Source organism: Aphis gossypii, chromosome 2 (assembly GCF_020184175.1).
Source record: "Aphis gossypii isolate Hap1 chromosome 2, ASM2018417v2, whole genome shotgun sequence".
In the NCBI taxonomy this organism is placed as follows: Eukaryota; Metazoa; Arthropoda; class Insecta; order Hemiptera; family Aphididae; genus Aphis; species Aphis gossypii.
The window spans coordinates 54,074,209-54,097,566 of record NC_065531.1 but is presented as its reverse complement, the minus strand read 5'-3'; the positions used below and the strand labels follow the sequence as shown (position 1 = coordinate 54,097,566).

General features: G+C 26.4%; 3 protein-coding genes and 1 long non-coding RNA gene across 5 annotated transcripts; 3 read left to right on the top strand and 1 right to left on the bottom strand.

Annotated features, from left to right (window-relative positions):
- Nucleotides 1-1,434: 1,434 nt before the first annotated feature.
- On the top strand, nucleotides 1,435-8,269 carry LOC114131609 (putative nucleoside transporter YegT). Its single transcript, XM_027996871.2, is given in 8 exon segments — nucleotides 1,435-1,621; nucleotides 3,193-3,531; nucleotides 3,534-3,557; nucleotides 4,402-4,589; nucleotides 5,088-5,227; nucleotides 5,672-5,793; nucleotides 7,430-7,672; nucleotides 7,936-8,269. Coding segments are annotated over 8 exon segments (1,278 nt in total). The 5' UTR covers nucleotides 1,435-1,554; the 3' UTR covers nucleotides 8,091-8,269.
- A 1,892-nt stretch (nucleotides 8,270-10,161) lies between these two features.
- On the top strand, nucleotides 10,162-16,055 carry LOC114131606 (major facilitator superfamily domain-containing protein 6-like). Of its 2 annotated transcripts, none has more exons than XM_027996868.2 (7): nucleotides 10,162-10,504; nucleotides 11,699-12,061; nucleotides 12,209-12,396; nucleotides 13,332-13,468; nucleotides 13,545-13,666; nucleotides 14,623-14,865; nucleotides 15,631-16,055. In XM_027996868.2, the coding sequence occupies exons 1-7, from the start codon at nucleotides 10,435-10,437 to the stop codon at nucleotides 15,861-15,863; spliced, it is 1,356 nt and encodes a 451-aa protein (XP_027852669.1). In that variant the 5' UTR covers nucleotides 10,162-10,434; the 3' UTR covers nucleotides 15,864-16,055. The 2 variants fall into 2 exon arrangements, with proteins under 2 accessions (XP_027852669.1, XP_050057859.1); XM_050201902.1 differs by lacking the exon at nucleotides 10,162-10,504 and adding an exon at nucleotides 11,612-11,629.
- On the bottom strand, nucleotides 12,425-15,388 carry LOC114131610 (uncharacterized). The gene is made up of 4 exons (XR_003593012.2): nucleotides 14,941-15,388; nucleotides 14,465-14,872; nucleotides 13,301-13,659; nucleotides 12,425-13,233 (listed from the first exon to the last, which is right to left on the bottom strand). It is a non-coding gene; the product is annotated as an uncharacterized LOC114131610 (long non-coding RNA).
- Nucleotides 16,056-16,696: 641 nt separating the features above from the next.
- LOC114131608 (major facilitator superfamily domain-containing protein 6-B-like) lies at nucleotides 16,697-21,210 on the top strand. The gene is made up of 7 exons (XM_027996870.2): nucleotides 16,697-17,696; nucleotides 17,898-18,263; nucleotides 18,553-18,740; nucleotides 20,126-20,265; nucleotides 20,325-20,446; nucleotides 20,537-20,779; nucleotides 20,861-21,210. Exons 1-7 carry the CDS (start codon nucleotides 17,630-17,632, stop codon nucleotides 21,037-21,039), a joined length of 1,305 nt encoding a protein of 434 aa, XP_027852671.2. The 5' UTR covers nucleotides 16,697-17,629; the 3' UTR covers nucleotides 21,040-21,210.
- Nucleotides 21,211-23,358: the final 2,148 nt, after the last annotated feature.

The following is a 23,358-nucleotide window of genomic DNA, read 5'->3' as shown; positions in this document are numbered from 1 at the left end:
ATTAAAAATTTAAGTCAAAAAATCACTAGTTGTTGATTATTTTATTTCATACCCACGAGATTCTGAAAAAAACATTTTTGAACTTCTTTAGGTTTTTAAAAAGATAAACTAAAAACCTATTTAAAATATGTTCCTATTTCTATTTTTTTTTTTTAAATTTTACTTAGGCCAATTGATTGAATTTTTCTCCACATAGATTGCCCTATGTAAAAACAACAGTTTTTATGTACTACTAGAAAAATCTCCAAAATTGCTGTCTGCTAAGTAGATATAACTAGTTAAAAATCAGCATATATTATACGACATACGTGGTGTAAACAACAAATTTCAATTCACTCGTTTTATCTATTAAATTGGAAATGCATTTTTTTATATTTCTGTAATTTTGATTGATAATAAAAGATATTAGTGATGTATAAATTGCATTTTTAGTTTAACGAATAATTAATAAAATAATTTAGAACTATTTTTAAACGTACCATCAATATATACAACGTAACTACGTAACATTCAGTTAAGTATTTCAAGTTAGTTTGTATTGAAAACGCTACAATATTTATTTTTGAATTATTTATAAGCAAAAATATTTCATCTGGATTTGTTTTGATTCCATCTAAATTTAGAGGCAAATGAAGTTCTTTTAAATGCTTAGACAATTTTGAAATCATACTTGAACGTGCTTTGTGAATATTTTTTTTTTTGCACATGGCCCCTCTTCACGTGATTTATGATGTATAAAATACTAAAATTATACACCTCTTTTCACACGGATCGTCTGATCGTTTACATTTTAATTTATTAATTACCTTTTGTTGAGTTAAAATATTTTCATCATATTTTTCATAGTAATGATTTAAAACACAAAACAAATTTATATTTAATTTAAAATACAATTTATCCATTCGTTTTATGCATGCCCAACTTTAAATATTTTAAAAACTTATTGTGTGTTTATAACATGCCAACATAAATTAATTCCATATTATAATATTTAAGCTCAATGACTATTAAAATAAATAATTTAATCAGATAATACGATTATGTTTGATTTTCTGATTTACTTTTATCGTGTACAGATTTAACGGTTAAAAACTTCTTATATAGGAATAAGTTTATTTTGTTAAAAAAAATAGTTATTTACACTAAAATTATAAAAATTGGATGGATTAAATTATTATAGATTATTTCATGTTGAGTAGGAACACAATGAAAATATAGGAAAAACAATCCTTTTATTTATTCGTATTATAAACAAATAGTATGTATACGTGCTTACATAATATTACTATACCAATACATAGTGGTAGGTTAATCCTTCACAATCATAGGATTTTTTTTATGAATTATCGATTTAAATGAAGTGTTTGTACAATCTTGTTTGTAAATAATAAAATAATATATCTGCAATATGTACTCGTATGATGTTCAACACAAAATATTTTAATTACAGAAATGTAATGCGTCGGAACGTTGCGAAATCGTAGTCTGTGGTAGTCAAATTTATTATTTCGACGGCCTGTAATCGTGTATACAAATAGAAAAAAATCGGCAGCAATGGGTTTTTTAAACATAAACACCGATCTGTTACCCATAAAGACGCATTATTTTCTTTACGACGCAGGTAGATATTATTTATAAATTACGTAGATAAATTAATTTCGATCTTAAAACACGATATTATACTGAATATTTTTTGCTTCCCTCCTACTAGGGTAGATCATAGCAAATTTGTGTTTTGAAGAACCTATTTTATGTTGTTAGATTTAATTTTAGAGTCTATTTACATATTATCAAACTTAAAAGTAAGAATATTATCTAGAGAATTACATAGAGTTTTATTGGTATTTTTATTTTGAAATGAGTATTTCAAAGTTTTAATATTTTACATAACTATAATCTACAAATCACAAGATTAGTACATTGATTCCAATATTAAAGTTGACAACACGAAATTGATTCTTCAGAACACAATTTGTCTATAATGTATCCTAGTAAGAAGGAAGCAAAAAAATGCAGGTATGACGTTCTTATAGCTGGACATATTTATATTCATAAAATATATTGTTATTATAAAAATAAATTTAGCTCTAGTGTAGGTTGCATACGCAACTGGGGTCATATTTTTAGTATAATGTAGCTCACGTTGCTAAATTTTACCGAACCACAACATTATCGATGTGTGTTCGTTCATATACTGAAGTCTTCTCTAAAAAATTGATCTAAAGTCAAATTATACCGTATAATATACTAGCGATGGTACCTTATTTTTATGCTTGTACTTTTCATACTATTATGTACTTTTTTTTTATTGCCATTTTATCTTATGCAAGGCAATAAAAACAAACCTAAAAATTTGGTTAGTTTAGAAAATCAGAATAAAAATTTGATTCAAATCCGGATTTATTAATCTGGATAATTGAATAATTCGAATATTCAAATTTCATTCCCACTACTAGTAGGTACCTTCTCTCTTTTATGTTTTCAAAATCAGCAACTGCATTATTAAAATTTATTTATTTTGCTTCTTAAATTTCAACTCCAAGAGTCATTGAACCAATTAATCTTTCATCATCATTTGATGTCCTTAAGAAGTTGTTTAACCTTTTCAATAAAAAAGAAACGTTCTTAAATGCCGTTGGAATTTGTAATGTTAACATTGTCGACAATATTTAATGTTACAGGAAATGCAAATGATAACTTTAAAACAATATTTAATATTAATTCTAATTTTGATTAAGATGTCTTGTTTTCTAATTCAAATTTTGCCTTAAATTCCGATGGTAGAAACTAGGTTTGAAGAATTAATTTTAAAATCTCTATAGTGGTCTAAGAACTTATTAACAGCTGTACTACATGTATAAAGAAAGTCTTTATTCATATAATCAAATACATTAAATAATATGTCAAATAGATAGTCGTTTTTTGAAAAATATTCGTCCAACTGCTGTACAATGTATTTTTATGAATTAATTAATATAATGAAATTATTGATTAGTTGTCTAAAAATACTTATCAATTACTTGATACAACAGTTCAACTTTTATATTCAAAACATTTTTTCTTTATTTCTATCTCTCCTTAAAACCGTAAAATATAAAAAAAATCAATTAGTTTGAAAAGCTACGAAATATCTATTTAAAATGATATTAATAATAGTATTTTATTATACTCGCTAATATGTAAAATTTTCAGCGAATTCACCCATTAATCCATATCTGTCGACGATTGCCAAGCAGCGGGGCTACTCTTCATCGATAGTTGGCAATATCTTAACGTTTCTGTTGCTGCTGAACATTGTGGTCAAACCTCTGACTGGCTACATAACTGACAGATGGAAATGCCGACGGACCGTGTTTTTATGCGCAATCCTACTGAACGGTTTGATAACGCCCACGTTGTATCTCATTCCGGGTGCTACTTCGTCGACTGGAGAGTTGTCCAACGCCGAAACCTTTGGCTCGTTGCAATTCTGGTTGTTCACATTTGTTGTCACGCTGAGGATGATATTGTTTATGATCGGTGAAGTCCTGCAGGAACCATCTGCATGGGAATATTAGGTATATACAATATTAATAATATATCATAATTTATGATTCTAAATTAGTGTTATCAAGAAAGATTTAGATAAGAGATGTTTCGGAGACGCGAAAGTAATAATTATGTATTATGTATTATTTTTTTTGTAGATATTTTCTTTAAGGTATCATATATTTTAGTTATAATTTATTTATAAAAGTTGCATCCTATTTTTTTACAGTCCGATATTTAAAACATTTACGCGGTTTTGTATTTGAAATATATTTTTAACACATGCCAATCAATTTTTAATGAAACAATAATTTATTGTTAGGTATTCTTATATTATGAAGTCCTATATGTTTTTAAAGAGTACTCAACTTTGTATTAAGTTTATTATACTATTTTGGGAGCATATTATTATACACAAGTTGCATTAAATTAATGTTTAAAAAAGCCTAATCAGTGAGTGTTGAATGGTGTAGTTATAAATTCATCAAATATAAAACGTAAACGTAGCTCTTTAAAATTGAATGAAATCAAAAAAAAAAGTTATCGCAGCTAACATAAATCCATAATACTTAAAACATCTTTTATTCCCTTTGATCAAAATATTTGATGTTTTATTTACCTAAACAACTTATAAATCTAAAACAATTGTATGTGTCTACTGTTCATAATACCTATTCAGAGTTAGTAAATTGGTACCTATAACGTATTAAGTATTTTAACATTTTTAACACTGGATATGATTTAGATTTAGGAAAATTTAATATTATTTTGTGTTTATTATTGTTATCATTTTGAATTAACTATATATTTTGTAGTTCATATATGTGGAACATTATAGAATATAGTATTGATAATATTGATGTTTTTTTTTAGGCGGAGACACCGTAAAGTTCGGAATGCAACGGCTCTGGGGCGCAGCCGGATGGGGTGTCATGTCTATGATATCGGGAGGCTCCATTGATTGGTACAGCACTGGCCTAGCACAAAAAAATCATTTACCCGGATATTTGCTTTCGGCAGCTTCATTTTTCGTAGATTTTGTGGTAGCATTCAATTTAAAGGTGAGATGATGCATTCCGCTTACAATCTCACAATAAAATAGTTTGTACTGAATTTTCAAAAAGTCAAGTAGGTAAGACTAATGATCATTATAGAATATTAATCCACATTATATAATATAGTTATCCATTATCTTCGATATTTTATAATACCAGCATTATATCTTATCATAGAGCTTGATTTAATGGGGCTGGTTAGGCTACACACACACACACACTAGATCTCGGTTACATAATTTTAAATACGTCTATATATCATTCAGGAAAGGTCGCGTTTTGTTTTTTTTGTATTTTATCCTTAAATAACTTTTTCTTTAAAATATGTTATATGAACAAAAATAAATTAAATAATAAAAACTAGTAACACATTTTTACTTTAATACTCTATTTTAATTGACTTTCTATGATATGCATTTAATTCGACAAAATCCGCGATGCCAACAAATCGATTTCCGTTTATACCACCTGTACATAATTTTCTTTGTTTTCGATAATATATAGGTACCAGAGACCGATGGACCCACAACAAATATACTGAAGGATGTAAAAGTTGTTTTGAAAAATGCCAAAGTATGCGTTTTCCTTGTTTGGGCAATTATTGGAGGAATTTTCACGGCGTACATTTGGTTTTATTTCATCTGGTAAATATTTTCATACATAGTAATATTATGGCATAATACCTTAAATTTACCTACACAGTTTAATCAAACCAAAGCACTAGGTTACCATATCATATTCCTATAATTTTCTAAATGTTAAAAGATTATAATTTTGACATGGTAACATAAATACTAAATACCTATAATACCTATCTCATATATTTTTTTTATAATAAAATGGCCGACGTGTATATTACTCACATACTAATCATGTTAGACATGTTCAAACTAAATATACAAATTCAAAATCTCAACAAAAATATGCATAAAACATAATATTTATAAATTAAAAGGATAGTCTTCTGTAATTATTAACAATAACCTAACTTATCATATTATTCCTATAATATAAAAACTATTAAAGTGTACCTATCACAAAGTATATAAAAATGAATATCCTAATGTAATTTGTATTCTCTTTTGTAGGTACCTCGATGATTTGGCCAACATTTATCATCCTGAACGGAAATCGATGATAAGCTCAATTGAAGGATTTTCTCTTACAATCGAGTGTTTAGGTGGTGAGGTTCCATTTTTCTACTTATCTGGTAAGTCTAAATATAGACGTAATATGCATTACTTATAAATAGGGAATGGACCTCTAAAACAAAACACATAGATTTAGGTGAGGTATAAGAAAATGCTATTCATCAATAAAATTACATATTAATCAAAAAATTAAAAAATAGAATTTTTATTTTGTATTTTGTAATTACATTTTTTAAGCGTTCTTTATTTTTAAGTCATTTTGTTTGTATATTTGATCGTAGTCAGAGAAAAAATGCTTATGACACATTAACTTTTTAATATACTCTTAAGTTATATATATAAATAAAAAGTAGGCTTACATTCAATTTAAAATTATGATTACAATATTTCAGTCATTGTTTTTCTTAAAAAAAATGATTTAAAAAAAAAAAAAAAGGAAAGTTAGTACCGCTTTCTATACAGTGTGTGTCAAGTGTATTGCTGTTATGGATGTGTTAAATTTGAATTCAAGGATATATCATTGTATATGAAAAATTATTCTCAGTGGAGATGGTCGGTCAATTAGTCTATATCACTAAATATATTATTTCATGATATATTTAAAGATATACTTGGATATTAATTTCATTAATTTTACTTTTAGTATTACTGGATGTTCACCCAATATTTTCAGAAAATATTGCTTTTATTATGTTATTATTTTATAATTAATAATTAATAATAGCTATAATAATATTTATTTTTACCATATTTTATAGACTTATATAACTCAAAATTACATATTTTTATTATCGTAAAATAATAAAAATTAATTAATTTTATAGTATAAATAGATAATATCTTATAACCAATAAAAAATATAACTATGTATAATATAATTAACGTATAGAAATGTATACAAAATGAATGTGAAAATAATCTAATAAGGATTTTTAATTTAAATTTTTAAATCTTATGTAAAATAAAATTTTTATAAATTACTAACTGAATTAATTTAAAATTTGTCGAGATTTTACGAATTTTCTCAAAATTCTTAACTTATACACTTATAAAAAATGTTGTGAAAATAAACATTTAATATTTTTTAATTGATATAAATAAAATACTAATGAAAAACTTTTTATTAGAATTTCTAATCAATTTTCTTGAAAGTCTTTTAGTCATTGATATAAAAAAAAAAACTAAAAAAATTTAATACTTCAATTACCTATAAATAGCTCAAAAATAGTCAATATAATTTGAAAATATTTACTATTTGTTGGAAACACTTATAAAAAAATTCTATAAAATTTTGAAGTTTATCTAAGGTTATTAATTTTTAAGTTAAATCTAAAAAACAAAATTGAAAATGGTTTTGCGTGAAAATTCCCATTTTCCTTAAATTTTATTTGTTTCCTGTCCATTTTAAAAAGTACTAGAAATTTCTAATTTCAATTTAAGTACAGACAAGTTTAAATTATCTATCAGAAACTACTCTCAAAGTTAATGATCAATGCATTTTTTCGACTCTTAATATTGTGTAAGCATACAGACAAAAATAACACATTGTTATAAAATTAAAACATTTCATCGCTGCTTTCAGAATCTAAAATATATTATAATCGATATTAATTATACGTGTATCAATATTAATATTAATCATAAAAATCAGAAGATTTAGTGTTTTTTTTTTTTTTTTATGTATTTAAATTTTAGGCCACCTGATCAAACGTACTGGACATATGACGGCATTCTCAATATCATTCGCTATGTTCGCATTAAGATTTCTCTTGTATTCGGTCATAAGAGACCCACTGTGGGTATTACCTGTAGAAATGTTAAACGGTATAACGTTTGGATTGAGCTATATTGCCGGAATATCATATTCCGCAAAAATAGCCCCTGTTGGTAGCGAAGGTACAGTTCAAGGGCTGTTTGCGATGGCGTTCCAAGGATTCGGTATGTTACTTTTATTATTTTTAAGTTTCTAATTACTTAAGCAATATAATCCAGTATCTACCAAGTGTTATTTCGAAAACTTTTAACTTTCTTACATTTTTAAGATTGAAGTTAAAATAATTATGTTTTTGAAATCGATTCTAAGTTCAAAAAATAATATTTTCAAAAAACTGTTTGAAATAATAAGTTAAGACGTATAAATCTATCATCTTTTAATATTATATTGACAATAATTTATGATACCGTATGTATTGGTTTCACAGGAGCATCGTTGGGTGCAACATTAGCCGGTTACACATTCAGCCATTTAGGCAGTGTAATGGCTTTTCGACTTATTGGTTTCACCGCTCTCGTTATGTGCATCATTCAAATAGCCGTCAATCAATTTATCAATAGGAATAGAAGATTAATCACATAAATAAGCTGACTTCAAATTGAAGAGAATTAAGAATTCAATACACAATCGTCATTTCACACTTATACTATCAGATAATTGCAAAATAGGTATAAAATGTTATTCAATTTTAAACATATTTGATGTAATTAACATTTAATGTATAGATTTTGCACATTAAATACAACTATAGTTATACATTATTGATGGCAAAAATCTGAGCTTTTTATGTTCATAAAATTAATAAAGGTTCGCCAATATGGTTATTTCCATTATTACATAATTAGTTGGTTATAGGTATATACTTATACAATTTAAAATTAATAATAATAATAATTTTGATAAATACATAATTAAAATAATAAACACAATGTATAATAAATTAATATATGTATATTATTATATTGTCTATTCACATTTCATATACATGAACATTGAACTTATAATATTGGTATAATTTATCAAGACAAATTCAGTATTGATTAAAAATAAAATCGTTAAAAACTAGCATTTCAAGTAGTATCTTGCTAAGATAATGTCAAATCAATAAATCTGAATAAGTCCAGCTTGTCGAATAACAGTTTTTCTCGTTTGCCAAATGCTGACATGTTCATCTATGATATGCTTTATGCGTATCAACTACTTTAGTCATTGCACAGACAGTCTGCTATGTGATTTCCAACAACGAAATAACATCATAAATTATTATTCATTTAATATAAAATAATTACACGAGTCTCTACATCAAAGTTTTCATTATTTAATGCATCAATATTTGTGTTAATATGCTAACAAAGTTTGATTTCATCATAATGATCTAATACAATAATAATCTGTTGAGGTTATAGAAAAATATTTCACATATTTCTGAAATAATTATTGGTATAAAATTAAACATAGATATTATAAAACAGATTTGTTCATATTTTTAAAGTATAGTTATTACTTCACATAGATACATGAATACATCACATGCAAAGACGACCACATAATAACTAAATTCAATTAAATGTTTGTAAAATTATTGTTTTTATTAACTAATAACTTTAACAATTATATTTTTATACATTTTAATATTAAAACGGCTATCAAAAAAGAAAATAATATATACGTAATCTAAGTCTTAAGTCTAAGGAGTACAAGATAGGCAAATTGTTACGAATTGTTATTTATTTCCCATAAACCTATAAAATATTCGAACATGGCATATCTATTGAATATTAGAGGTCTGGTCTCCAGACAGTACAAAGGCCAAACCAATGATTCAACTGAAAATTAATTATGAGTGAGGAATAAGGGAATGCGAAATTTGTTTTTATATAGTTAATGGACATTTAAAATGCAATAATCAATTATAAATATTTACTACTAAAATTCCACTACTTTAATTGGATTATGTAGGTACATGCGTTTATATTAGTTTAGCCAACTAAAACATTTTGATTTTTTGTTAAATGGCACTCAAACAAAACAGTTTGAAAGACCCCGCTATAGAGTATATATGTATTCATAGTTCAATCTATTGAAAATCACGATCAATGCATGATTTCTTAAGATTCGAAGAGTTTTATTTTTAATGTATAGGTACTTCTATGCGTAGAAAAGTTCTGAAATATACTTGTTAATTCATCGATCCAGTCGTGATTAAGTATTGAAAACATATTATTCGTGATCTATAATAATAGACAAGTGTGGCTACACAGTAGTGTAATATATTATGTAGTGAAGTACCAGAACTATTGTCAAAACACGTACTTCTTTAATTCGTCTTGAAATTTGTTCGCAGATTTATAACATATAATATTATTCAATTATTGACATTATTGTAATGGTTGCGTGCAATAAAACTTAATATTATTTTTAGATAATTTCATTAAAATTGAGACCATTGTGAGACTGCTGTTGAGAATTTATTTTGTACTTTTCATATCGTTAATTTGCCTTCTATATTTTCGAGTGTGACATTATCAAAACAATAATAATAATATATCAGTACATAAATTATTAAAATTAAACCTATAATGGAACACTTTATGACATTAGAACATTTGTAATGGTTAATAACAATCATCTTAATGCATTGTTAAATATTTATCGTTAACACTAAAAGCACTGCCGTTTATTGGTTATCGCTTTCCAACGTAACGTCCTACAGTTAGTAGAACAAGATATTCTCCGACTGTTACGCCAGTGCGCCGGTTGCTCCTATCAGTTTATTTTTTACGTCACATATTATATTATAATACAAATTAATATTATAATTATAGTTTCTTTAGAAAACCGGCCGTAAGATTTCCCCTCATCATATAATATAACAATTTTTATTCTCTAATAAAATTTTAAATAATCATAATTAATCTTGTTCGAAATGTTTTTCAAATTCAGTATAAATAAAAAACTTCTATTTTTGAAAATGAGTTTTTTTTTCTACGACTTTGGTAAGTATATAATATAATATGGGATAATGACATATACATGAACTAAAAAATGTATTACTAATTATTAATGTACCAAACATAATATAGCGCCTAAACTATTTGCAATGCGATGTTTCTATTATTCTAAAAATGTTATTTTCGGGCACAACATGTTTCCAACGAAAGTGTATAGGTACCTTTCCATTTTTCACCAAAATTATTAGTACAAATAGTATTAATACATTAATTTTATTGCTTTTTTAATTATGTATTAATATTTATTTTAAATTCTGAAAAAATTTTCCCTGAGAATAAGAGACGTGTTAACGTTGTGACTATTTTATAATGAAAAAATAATATACAGGTCTTTGATTTTGAGCGTAGTTATACTTTTTTCTCTATATTATACCTACTGTTTATTTAGCCGATTTAAGGGAGTTCTTGTTATTGTTTAATTATTCTTAAAAAAAATTATTTTTTCAATTTTATTTAATTTTTGCATATCTATTATATAATTATTCAAAATGAGTAAAAGTAAATTTACAGTATAACAGTTTTCAATTTTTTTTATTTTCCCCAAAATTTTTCTCGAAATCTAAAATAAACATTATTGTAAAAAAAAATAAATAAATATAATACACTTGTTAATGGTATCGAAATTGTTTTGATAAAAACGTGAAGTCTGTCAATATATCGTTTGGGGGAAACGGGTATTATAGAAAGGAAAATATAAAAAATATATATTATATGTTATTTTTGCAACAAGTTTAAATCTGAAGTATGAATTTAAATTATATAATATAAATACAAAGAATAAATAAATCAAACCAGGATTGAAGTGTTTTAAACAAGCGTTATTATTTAAAACATTTTATAAATAATAAACGCTTGAGACATTTTTATCATTAATAAGTGAATTTAATTCTGATTAACAATTATATATTATCATTTTGTACCTACATTTTTTTTTTTTTTTTTGATTAAAATTTTTCATATAACAGTACAAAAGCATTGTTAACCACTTAAGTAACAAAATTGTTTTAAAACGATTATTACAGATTTTAACTGCGTAATAGGTATATGACTTACATTATTTTTAATGGTTTTCATATCTTCGAGATCGACAGTTTCTTATGAGTATATTATGTATTGTTTTAAGTATTTGATTGTTATTATTTATTTTTTTTAATAAAAAAGTATAAATTATTATTTCAGGAATCGCTCCGATAAATATGTTTTTTCCAACTATAGCTAGACAGCGAGGAATCCCTATACTCGTCATCGGAATAATTTGTACGATTATGCCTATTTTCAATATAGTTATAAGACCATTAAGTGGATATGTTACCGACCGTTGGCACTGTCGTAAACAAGTATTTTTAGGTTCTATACTATTGAATGCTATCATCACGCCGCTGATACACTTCACGCCAGACTTCAATGATAAAAAATACTCCGAAGCCTTAGACATCATGACGTATTGGGAATTTTGGATTTTTATGACCACCGTTACAGTGAGGTTGTTGCTTTGGATGGTGGGAGATGTTCTCCAAGATACGATCTGTTTGGAAATATTAGGTATAGACTGCTAGCTACTACTGTAGATAGTATAGATATTATAATATAGTATTACCGATACACTTTATATATATGTATCATAAGTCAAAATTCTACAATAATATGATAGACGATTGGTTTAAAACTTAAAGTACCAACTCGTTCCAGGTGACGACAAAAAGAATTATGGAAAGCAACGGGTCTGTGGAGCTATTGGCTGGGGAATTTCTACAATAATGGTCGGTGCGTGCGTGGATTGGTACAGCGTGGACGCAGAACACAAAAATTACTTGCCAGCGTATTTGATCAGTATGGCATTCCTTATCGGTCATTTTATTGTTGCATCTCAGCTAAGCGTAAGTTAAACAAAATATATCTATCAAGTATACGAAAATGTAAAGATACATAGATGATACCGTAATCTATATACGTTTATCATACTGTATAGGTATACAAAACAAAAATTATTTATCAACATTACTGTAGTTAATATATTTGTACAGCATATAAATTATTGTAAAAACAAGTTTTTGAATACCTACCACTTTAAAATTTTAATAATAATTGACTAATGTCGGGGTTGTATTATTAAGTAATACTTAAAATATTTTTTTTTAATGATGTTTTTTCTTCCTCGTCTTCGTTTAGTTTTGTTAATGTGTGTTAGTATAGGTTATTTGTGTTTACGGTTGTCACGTGCCTCCGATTAGTTAATTATCGTTACTTTATTTAGTGTGAGCTGTTGATTCCAATTAGGTGGTTTGTTATTATTTTAAAATGAAAAGGACTCTACGCCCATATATGTTGTCTCCGTTTTACACCCGTACGACATAGATAAAACTCGTTTAAGTAAAACTTACTCAATTTTGGTTCTAAAGTAAATTCACTGTGTTTAAAAAAAAAATTTTAATTTTGAAAAGTTATAGGTCATTTAAAAATGTTGACATTTTTGCTACTTCTAAACGATATAATGAACGTTATATAAGGAATAATGGAAAAAACGCAGCTCTTAACTATTTAATTTTATAATAGATATATTTACTCTAAAACCAAAATTGAGCGAGTTCTACTCAGACTGTGTTAAACGCGTTTTGTCGATATCGTACATGTGTAAGACGGATACAATATATGCAGGTGTGACGTCCTCATATAGGTGGATTCAAATAGATGTCTGCTATTCACAGGTTTTCCCACTGAAAAATAATGAAAATGTCTCAATTTACAAAAACCGTCCATTATTAAAAAATATCCACTACTTACAGGTATCTCTCCGTGTTTATTTATTTTTCAGCAAAATCAAGCTTGTACATCCAAAAGCATGAGTGAAGGTATATTCAAAATATTATGTGACGTTAAAGTCTGTTCATACCTTGTATGGGCAGTGTTTTCTGGCATTTTCTCCGCATATATTTGGATTTATTTATTTTTGTAAGTATTAATATTCCATTATTATAAAATGTTAACTATAAATTATAATATATTTACCTTTATTGTTTTTCAATAGGTACATTGAAGACTTAGCAAACATTCATCATAGAGAACGATTACCGTATATCAAGACTATAGAAGGTTTGTCGGTGACACTGCAATGTCTTATTGGAGAAATTCCTATTTATATCCTGTCAGGTAAGTAAAATATAGTTTTAAATTAATGATGAATCAATAACAACGTACTTTTGTTATAGTTTATAGTTTATTTATGATAAAACTCTAAAAGGTTTAAAAAAATATTTGATTTGATATTTATTAAATTATGTCTATATATAAACTATCCATAATTTATCAATGTCTATAAATAAATTACTAAATGGAATTCAATTAATTCATTAATTAAAATTTATTTTTTTAGATTAAAACAATAAAGTTAAATGTATATTAAAATTATTTGATCGTTTTTCGTTAGAAAAACCCTTTAAAATGATTATCATGATTATTCAACGAGAAAACATTTTAGTTAATAACGCTTATCATATATTAAATAAAAACTATTACACAATTGTATACACGTAATATTTTATCCAACGAGTAAAATGCAAAATAAATATTATACAGACTAATATTTTTGACGGTTTGACGTATCATTTTGTTTCAAAAAAATACAATATCAATTTAAATCAAAAATTAACTAATAGTCAACAAAATTTTTAAAAAGATTAAACCTACTTTTAAAATATTATTACCTCTCAATCCTCATTTTTTTTTATATGTTATTTTACTCCATGATTATTCTAAAGTCATAAAAATTCTATTTCGCGTAAATACGTTTTATCTATACGTTTTCGTGATTCTTGAATTAAAATATGAGAGAGAATAAATAATAGCAAGCCGACATCATCTTAATTATGTACATACTTTTTAAAGGGGTTTTAAATAGGCAATGTAATATTTAAATTATTCATGATAACACCAATTATAGGTACTTACTGTTTTTGCATTTAATTAAGATTATGTAAGTACGATGTTTTTTATGATCTGTAATGACAAAAAAATGTACAAATTTTAATGAAAAATTATATACTTTATTGCGTCATGTTGTAATTATGTGTAATTATTATATTTTAAAATTGTATTTTACTGTATAGGATATATACTCAAACGCATTGGACACATGACAGCTTTTTCAATATCATTCGCATTGTTTTCTATAAGATTTTTCCTGTATTCGATCATTAAAGATCCACTGTGGGTATTACCAGTCGAGCTGAGCAATGGTATAACGTTTACCTTGGCTTTTGTGGCTGGCATTTCATATGCGGCAAAAGTAGCACCGAGTGGCTGCGCAGGCACTCTCCAAGGCCTATTCGGTATGGCTTTTCACGGAGTAGGTGAGCACTGTTAAAATAAATTATTACTTTCATATAAAAAAAATAAATGACAATGACTATATAATAATGGATCACCGATGAGGGTAGACCTTGAAAACCGGATGAAAATGAGAAATGTCTCAGACACATTCAAATTCGGCGTGTTCAGTATGTGGAATATTATACACGTATATTATTACATTTACAAACTATAATTTTAACCGTTTTGTTCTCACAATCTATATCTCAATAGTATATTTTGAAGAGTTCTCTTTAAAATGTAAAGGGTAAAATAAGAACAATTGTGCAATCATCAACAGATATATATTAATATATAATATTGTGAATTACTCGTTCTCGGTTTTCGTAATTTGAATCGTAATACTATATGTATACCTAATACTCTAATATTTACTGGCCATGATGAGGGCTTTGTTTATTTCGTGTACAACGATAATATATCATTGAATTAAAATTTAACATAGCTATAATAGTTGCTCACTTGACACCTAATGTACAACAGAGCGGTAATTACTCACATATATATTTTTGCATTTAAAATGTTTGTTATATTATTATTCTATAGGTAGCTCATAATAGAATGTTTTGTTATTTTTTTTAACTCATCTAAAAATAATCATGAATTTTATTTTAAATTATTTTAGGAGTCAATCTGGCGGTGTTATAAAAGTGGCAACTGACTAGTGTATATTAATAATAACTTTAATCAACGATTAATCAACTTAATATGATTATAGTACTTGCCTGAAAACATTTTTGTTCCAGGTATATCCAGTGGTTCGTTAATTGCGGGTTACATGTTCGAAAGGATGGGCAGCTCGGCTTCTTTCGGAGTGATTAGTTACGTGGCGTTTATCGTGTTTCTAGTCCAATTATCTGTCAGCCGACTGATAATGCGAATGAGTAAATCCACAGAAAATGCCACCCCGGACAAACGTACAACAAAAGAATTCGCCACTTGTCCGGAAAACATGGTTAACTCGAGTTTAAGTAACTAATACCGCAGTTATTATATCCACAAATATAATCAACGAAAATAACGTTTCGTTCTCTTCGGTATTGCGGTAGACTTTTTTATTTAAATGACAAAAATGTAATTTATTGTTTTATAGTGATTTAATTTGATCATTAAATTGCTATAATATGGTAAGCACAAATTATATATAAAAAAAAATAACAAACGATAATAATTGTTATTTATCGTCAACAAAGAATATCACAAACATTTGCAGGCGATAAAAATCCAAGTTTAAATGTGTTAAACACTTAAATTATAATGTTAACATGTACGATTAATATACTAATGATTATTTTATCATAAATGCATGATTCTAGATATTAAGTAGTATTTATAATAAATTAAGAACTGATTGTGTATCATATAAAAAAATACGAGTCACGTGAAATCATAATTTTTTTCGTATTAAATAAGAATACAATAAGTTCTTTCAATGCAAATTGTAATATCATAGCAACGGTAAATAACAAGGCGATTTTTCTAAATTTCTCACTAGTCTGTTATACTGACAGATACCGCATAAATGTCCTCAGAAACTTAATACTTTGTAAACATGGATAATTATTACACGTGATTGACATTATATTGTATTTATAATATATAACAAGCATACATTGTTTACATGATTGGCAAACTATAATGGCGTATAATATGTATAATAATTTATTTAGTAATTTTTAAGGCCAAAATAGTAAAAAGTAATATTAACTCATCTTCCGTTACACGAAGGTCACATGAGACTGTAATAGACTATACGCATATAATATATCAAAAATATGGTTGCACATGTAAACGGTTTTAGTTAAATTTACTATACATTATGACAAAAATATATACTCGAAAAACAAAATGATTTCAAATTTTCGAGTAGCTAACAGTTTGACAAACTATACGACAAGGAATTATTAACCCATTATAAGCTAAATACATAATAAAAAATAAAAATAACAAATTTAAATGTAAATTATCTTATATTACTTATTTTGTAAACTGTTATTGTTAGGTTCCTCTTTTCTTTTAATTGTATAATTACGTGTGATTAGATTAACCTATTCTTACATTTGATAAGTCTATAAAATAAATTATAATTTATTTAATGACATAATATTCCAACTATAAACAATTATAAAAAAATATAGTGACACTGTATTTTCGATATATTTGAATTTGTATGATAAATAACTTAATCGTAATTGCTATATACACTTATACGGTAGCAATGAGATCATGTCTATTCATATATGTCTAATACTTGAAATCTCTAATACTATGATCATTATTGATAAAAAAAAAATAATAAAGCTGAACAACATTTTATTAACAATACAAAAAAGCCAAAGTTTTATGTCCTCAAGTGGTTGTTAACTAAGAGACATTATTGAATAATACATTAAATATTATACAATATTATACAGTACAGCATTAATATCTAAATAAATATTTAATGTATAGTAATTACTCGAGAAGCATTTCAATGTAGGTACTCAACTTGTAGCGTGTTCGGGATATATTTAAAATCAATAAAAATATGAAAAAATAAATCGATTTTAATGTCTTATCGCGAGAACGATAACAATTATGTTTCGAGCGTCAACACGAATATTTATCAGCAGTGCGCTTTAAACAAATGATTTGTTAACACGATTTCCATTGAAATGGAATATAATTGTAATTTGTAAGATATATAATTCCACGAATCATACTCGCAAGTGTATCGAACTACAAGTTCCAACTGCAAGGTCCAAAATGCGTCTACCCGACGTGAACGTAAAACTGCTGCCCATCAAAGCGCATTTTTTCCTCATGAATGGTGGTAAGACATCGTGATTTCACCTGCTCCAACCAGCAGACCGCGATGAACTCGTGGCCTAATACAGGATTTTATATAAGTGTATCATAATATTATTAACCACATTGTTAGGTTACGACGGATACGTCATCGATTTTTCTCGATAATTACTTCTTCATAACTATACTTTTTCCTTATGTTATATAAATGTGTGGATCGTCGTAGGCACGACGCCGCTAACACCATACCTAACCACCATAGCCAAGCAACGGGGTTACTCTGCCAGGTTGGTGGGCGCTGTCTTCTCAGTGCTACCCCTCACCGCAGTGTTGGCCCGCCCCATTTTTGGTGCTGTTGCCGATCACTACCGGTGTCAAAAGACCATGTTCCTGAGCTTCATAGTAGTTATCACCCTGATAACCACTTCCTACAAGTTCATTCCCGACCAACCAGTGGATGTTAGCAACGAGCGGGATGAAACAGCATTGACCACTCACCAATTCTGGTTGTTTTGCTTTTTCTTGGTGGCCAGATACGTCTCGAACAGCGTGGTCACAACTTTATCGGAAACTATATGCTTGCAAAACTTGGGTAGGTTTGAAAAATAATATATATTTCTTGTAGTATTGTCGATCATCTTAATGACTTAAATCTAAAAGAATGTAATAGATAACGAAAAGACGCGTTGATGGTCATTATTCTCATTAGTCGAGAAAATATTATAACGGCAGAATTACATTCGTATTTTGTATAAACAATATAAGTTGAGTTTTTAAATCTATGGATATATAAATTTGAATTTCAATCGAAATCAAAAAATATTATAATTACTATTACCTATACGTTATTTATTATTAAATTTTTACGTGTACTGCTGCAGGTAAAGACACGCACAAGTTTGGACAACAACGATTGTGGGGCTGTATTGGTTGGGGTTCGGTGTCTATGATGATGGGTTGGTTGATCGACTGGTATAGTAGTGGAAGTATGGTCAAAGACTATACGCCTGGAATCATCGTATCAGTAGTTTTCTTGTTGGCAGACTTACTGGTTGCTTTTAAAATAGAAGTAAATATAAATACTTTTCTTTGATTCTGTATTCATATAAAATGGTTTTAATATTTTTAACATAATTTAAATCATATTCATCTACATTATATATTTTAAAAAATATTGTACATGGACCAAAATAATTTATATAGTTAATATAGTTCTTCACAGTGGCATAACTAAGGGGGTGATGTAGGTGATACATTACCCCTAGACCTTTTTTTTTATAATAAAATGAGTTTTAATTTGTGAGATATCTATAAGTTTTTTTTTTTACAAATGAAAAATATATCTATATCAACCCCCCACAGAGCAGTTCTAGGTTCTTCAGCTTATTCTGAGTGGACCGATGAATGTATTAAATTTACAATATTGTATGTGTGTGTTCAAGTTTAAGCGATGTGTATTAGAAAAAATGATTTGATTTTAAATTTTAATAATTTTTCTCCAGTATGAAAATAAAAAATAGTATCTAAAAATTTTGACATGTTGTATTTAAAAATGGGAATTTGAAACCTTTCAAGTACATAATTTTATTCTCTCTATTTTTTGCATTTATTAAAAAAAATTTAAAGTGTATCTAATATCTATGCATTAATTTGAACATTATTCCGTAATTTTTGTATAATTTTTAAACACTTTCCAGCTACTTTTGTTTTAATAATTTATTTATTTCAAATTTATTGATATTAGAACAATACCTATCAAATTTAAGAATTCTTTGGGCCGGTGATAGACAGTTACAGATGTATAGTTGATAGTACAATATAATACATAATATATTTATTATTATTGTTTAACAATATTAAGGAAAAAAGCAAAATATAATAATAATAATAATAAAATAATTAACAAATATAATAATAATAATAATAAAATTATTAATAAATATAATAATAATAATAATAAAATTATTAATAAATATAATAATATATCGTAACAATGAGCTCATGTTTATTCATAAAGTTATAATACTTTGATTATTATTGATAAAAAAAAATAATAAGCTGAATAAAATTTGTATGAACAATGCAAAAAATCTACTTACAATAATACAGAATAAAACTTTTAAAAAAAACTAACAAACATTTTAAATTATAAAGATGTACCCTACAATTTGTAACATCTTTATCATCAAATACTTAAACTAATTGAGTTAAAATACTTTATTACAGTACCTACTTGTTAAGCATGTCAAAAATATTAAAAACTATATAAGTGAGTACAATGGAACCTCGATAACTCGAAAGAATGCCTTGGTTCCTGCTTTACAATATATATTTTATATATTTTCTGTAAGTCGAATATTCAATAACTTAAATTTTTTTTCATCCCCAACCAAGTTATCGAGGTTCCACTGTATATCTAATTTTTTGAATTAATAATGATTTATTTTTTTATAGGATTGTCAAAGTGATGTTGTATCAAAACATATTTTCAAGGATCTTAAAAAAGTGTTCAAAGATAATAAAGTTGTATGTTTTCTTGTTTGGGTAGTTTTTTTTGGAATTTTTTATGGAAGTATTTCACTTTATTTGCTATGGTACGTAACTTTATTTGTTTACATTCCACATATAAAAATATTGAAAACACTTTATAAAGGCACATGGAAGAACTAGTCACAAAGTATCACCCAGAAAAATATTCTTCAATAAAAACAATTCAAGGAACACTGATTGCTGTGAAATGTTTTGGAGGTGAAGCGCCATTTTTCTTTTTATCTGGTATGTATAGTGTGTTACCTATTTAAAATACTATGTTATTTTATTTAGCTATTCAGTACTTACATTAAATTAAATATTTACTTAATACAGGTAAAATAATTAAAAAAGTTGGTCATCTGAATTCAATAGTAATTGGTCTTGCTACATTATCTTTGAAATTTTTTCTATACTATATTATCAAAGATCCAGTGTGGGTTGTGCCCGTAGAAATATTGAGTGGTCTAGGTTTTGCGTTACCGTATACGGCAATGACAGCTTATGGATCAATGTTAGCACCAGAAGGACTCAAAAGTACCGTTCAAGGGTTATTTAGCACATTCTTTCAAGGAGTAGGTAAGTATTTAAAATATATTTTTAAATTTCACTAGCATTACGACTATAAATAAACTATAACTAAATTTATAATCTATTTAGGTGTAAGTCTTGGAAGTCTTATAACGGGCTACCTCTTCAACGAATTGGGTAGCAGTTATACATATCTCGTTCTGAGCATATTGGCATTAGTCGTTTGTTGTATACAAACTTTGACGATCCGGATTATGGCTAAAACTACGAAATTACAAGATAATAGTAACGTCAATACCGAAGCCTAAAGTGGAAATTATTTAAGCAGAAGCTATCTACCCCAATGTGTTATCACAATGACTGACATAACAACGCAAACCATAGAATTTTACGTCCAGAATTATCAATTTTACTCTATATTTTTTTTTTATTAAACAAATATTTAAGTGTATAAATATATTATTATTTTTATTTATTTATTACTGTCAACCATTTAACATAAATATAATTTACATGAATACATATAAAATAAGTTAGAAATATAGTTGAACAGCTCCCCTTTTAAAAGCATTATAATACTTATACTGAAGGATAGATTAGGTTAAGTAGGTATATTACATTTATAATAGATATGATATAACTAGCAGATTACAAAATTTTAAAAATATACGAATACAAATATTTATTTTATATATTTGCAGTTCAAATTTTGACGAAATATCAAATAACATACAATAAAAAACAAAATTAATTACTATTTGCAGTGATGTAACAAAAAAATTTGAGCACCCGCAAAAATAAAAATGTTAAAAATGGGCCCCTAATATATTGTTATATCAAAAATATCCCTATAACCAAAGGCCCCAAATTACCCCCCCCCCTGCAACGGGGGATCTACGGGCTCTCAGTTACGCCACTGACTATTTGTTATAAATTAAAAACATTATTCATAATAATATATTATAATTATGAATTTTACTGTAATGTAATAACTAATAACACTTTTGAAATATGTTGATTTATTTTAAGATATCTTTTCTCTATATTTTATATATATATATACTAATTAAACTATGATCTTATTTTCACCGTGTTAGGGTAATTATTATAAAAAGATATTATTGACTTTTGAGTTCATACCTAACAATAATATAATGTGGTATAGAATATAGATAAATGTATATTTTTATAACAATTAGATACTAATAAGTAATAATAATTAATCTGTCATGAAGAGACTCGGTAAGTTAAGCTTTCGTACCATAAATTGTATGTGTATACTCTATAGATTGTATATTATAATATATAATATATAATGATATTTTCATATTATTGTCTACGACTAATAATAGTATACACTATGTTTTAGACGGCGCTTTGTTTAGGCAACTTACTATTCATTTTTTTCATGAATTATTTATTTATTTATTATTTATCGTAATATTTAATTAATAGATTATAAATAACGATTTGAAATGCAGTAGTGTTTTGACGGCATACGTCAAACGTAAGTAAACGTTTGAAATGCTATAAATCAAATAAATTATTGATATAATATTATTATGTATGATATAATATACAAATTTTAATAATCAACATGTAATAACATTTAATCGTAAATTAATTTACAAACAATACAAATAATGAATACTTATCTAATAGTTGCCCAATATAACAATAATAAATTATGAGTATCATACATTTTTACTTGAAACACAATTAATTAAAAATAGTTTATAGTCGTTAATTTTATCTAAAGATAATCATATTTGTAATGTACATTTGGGGAAAATTTGAAAATCTAAACTAAATTTTTTAAGATTCTCCTAAAAAGTTTTGAACTCTAAAGAAACTTTTAAGTATAAATGATAATATAAATTATATAAGTTTCTATAACTAATCACACACTTTTAACTAGTCGAGTTAAAATACGCAGAATGACTTTTTCAAAACACGTACAAGTTAATTTATATTTTTTAGTTTATTTAAAATATTTACATCAATAATCGATAGCTTTTTCTTTTTATTAATATATTATTTTGGTTGTATACGTTACCGTGAATAAGGTATGATCAGTATAGTCGGTATAGAGTAGATTTGGGTTCACAGTCAAGTTCTCTTTCGTACTGTGTATCTTTTTCTGTAGTATTTTAACTGGCCATGGTAAGTATTAAATATAGTAATCATGGTAAAATTCAATAACCATAATTCAAGTACAGAAAATTTTCAATTAGATCGAGTTTAACGTTTGGACATGACACGATAAATGATAAATCTATGAATAGTGTAACTTTGACTTTAATAAATATATTATGGACGTAGATGTGATTTTTGAATGACAAAAAGTGTAACATAATGTGATTATATAAGTCTTATGCGCGTAATAATTAAGTAAAATAATATTTAAAATTGTTACGTTCATTAAATTGTGTTCATCTGATCGATGGCTTATACGTCTTTACAAAATATCTTGTGGAAATACACTGAACAAATAGGTATATTATACCTAGTAATTTATCAAGTATCGACGATGCATATAATACATATTACATAGTATAAGTACTAAGTTCTAGTAATTTGGGAGGCAGTAATGCCAACCAGTACGCGATACCAAGACAACAAAAGTA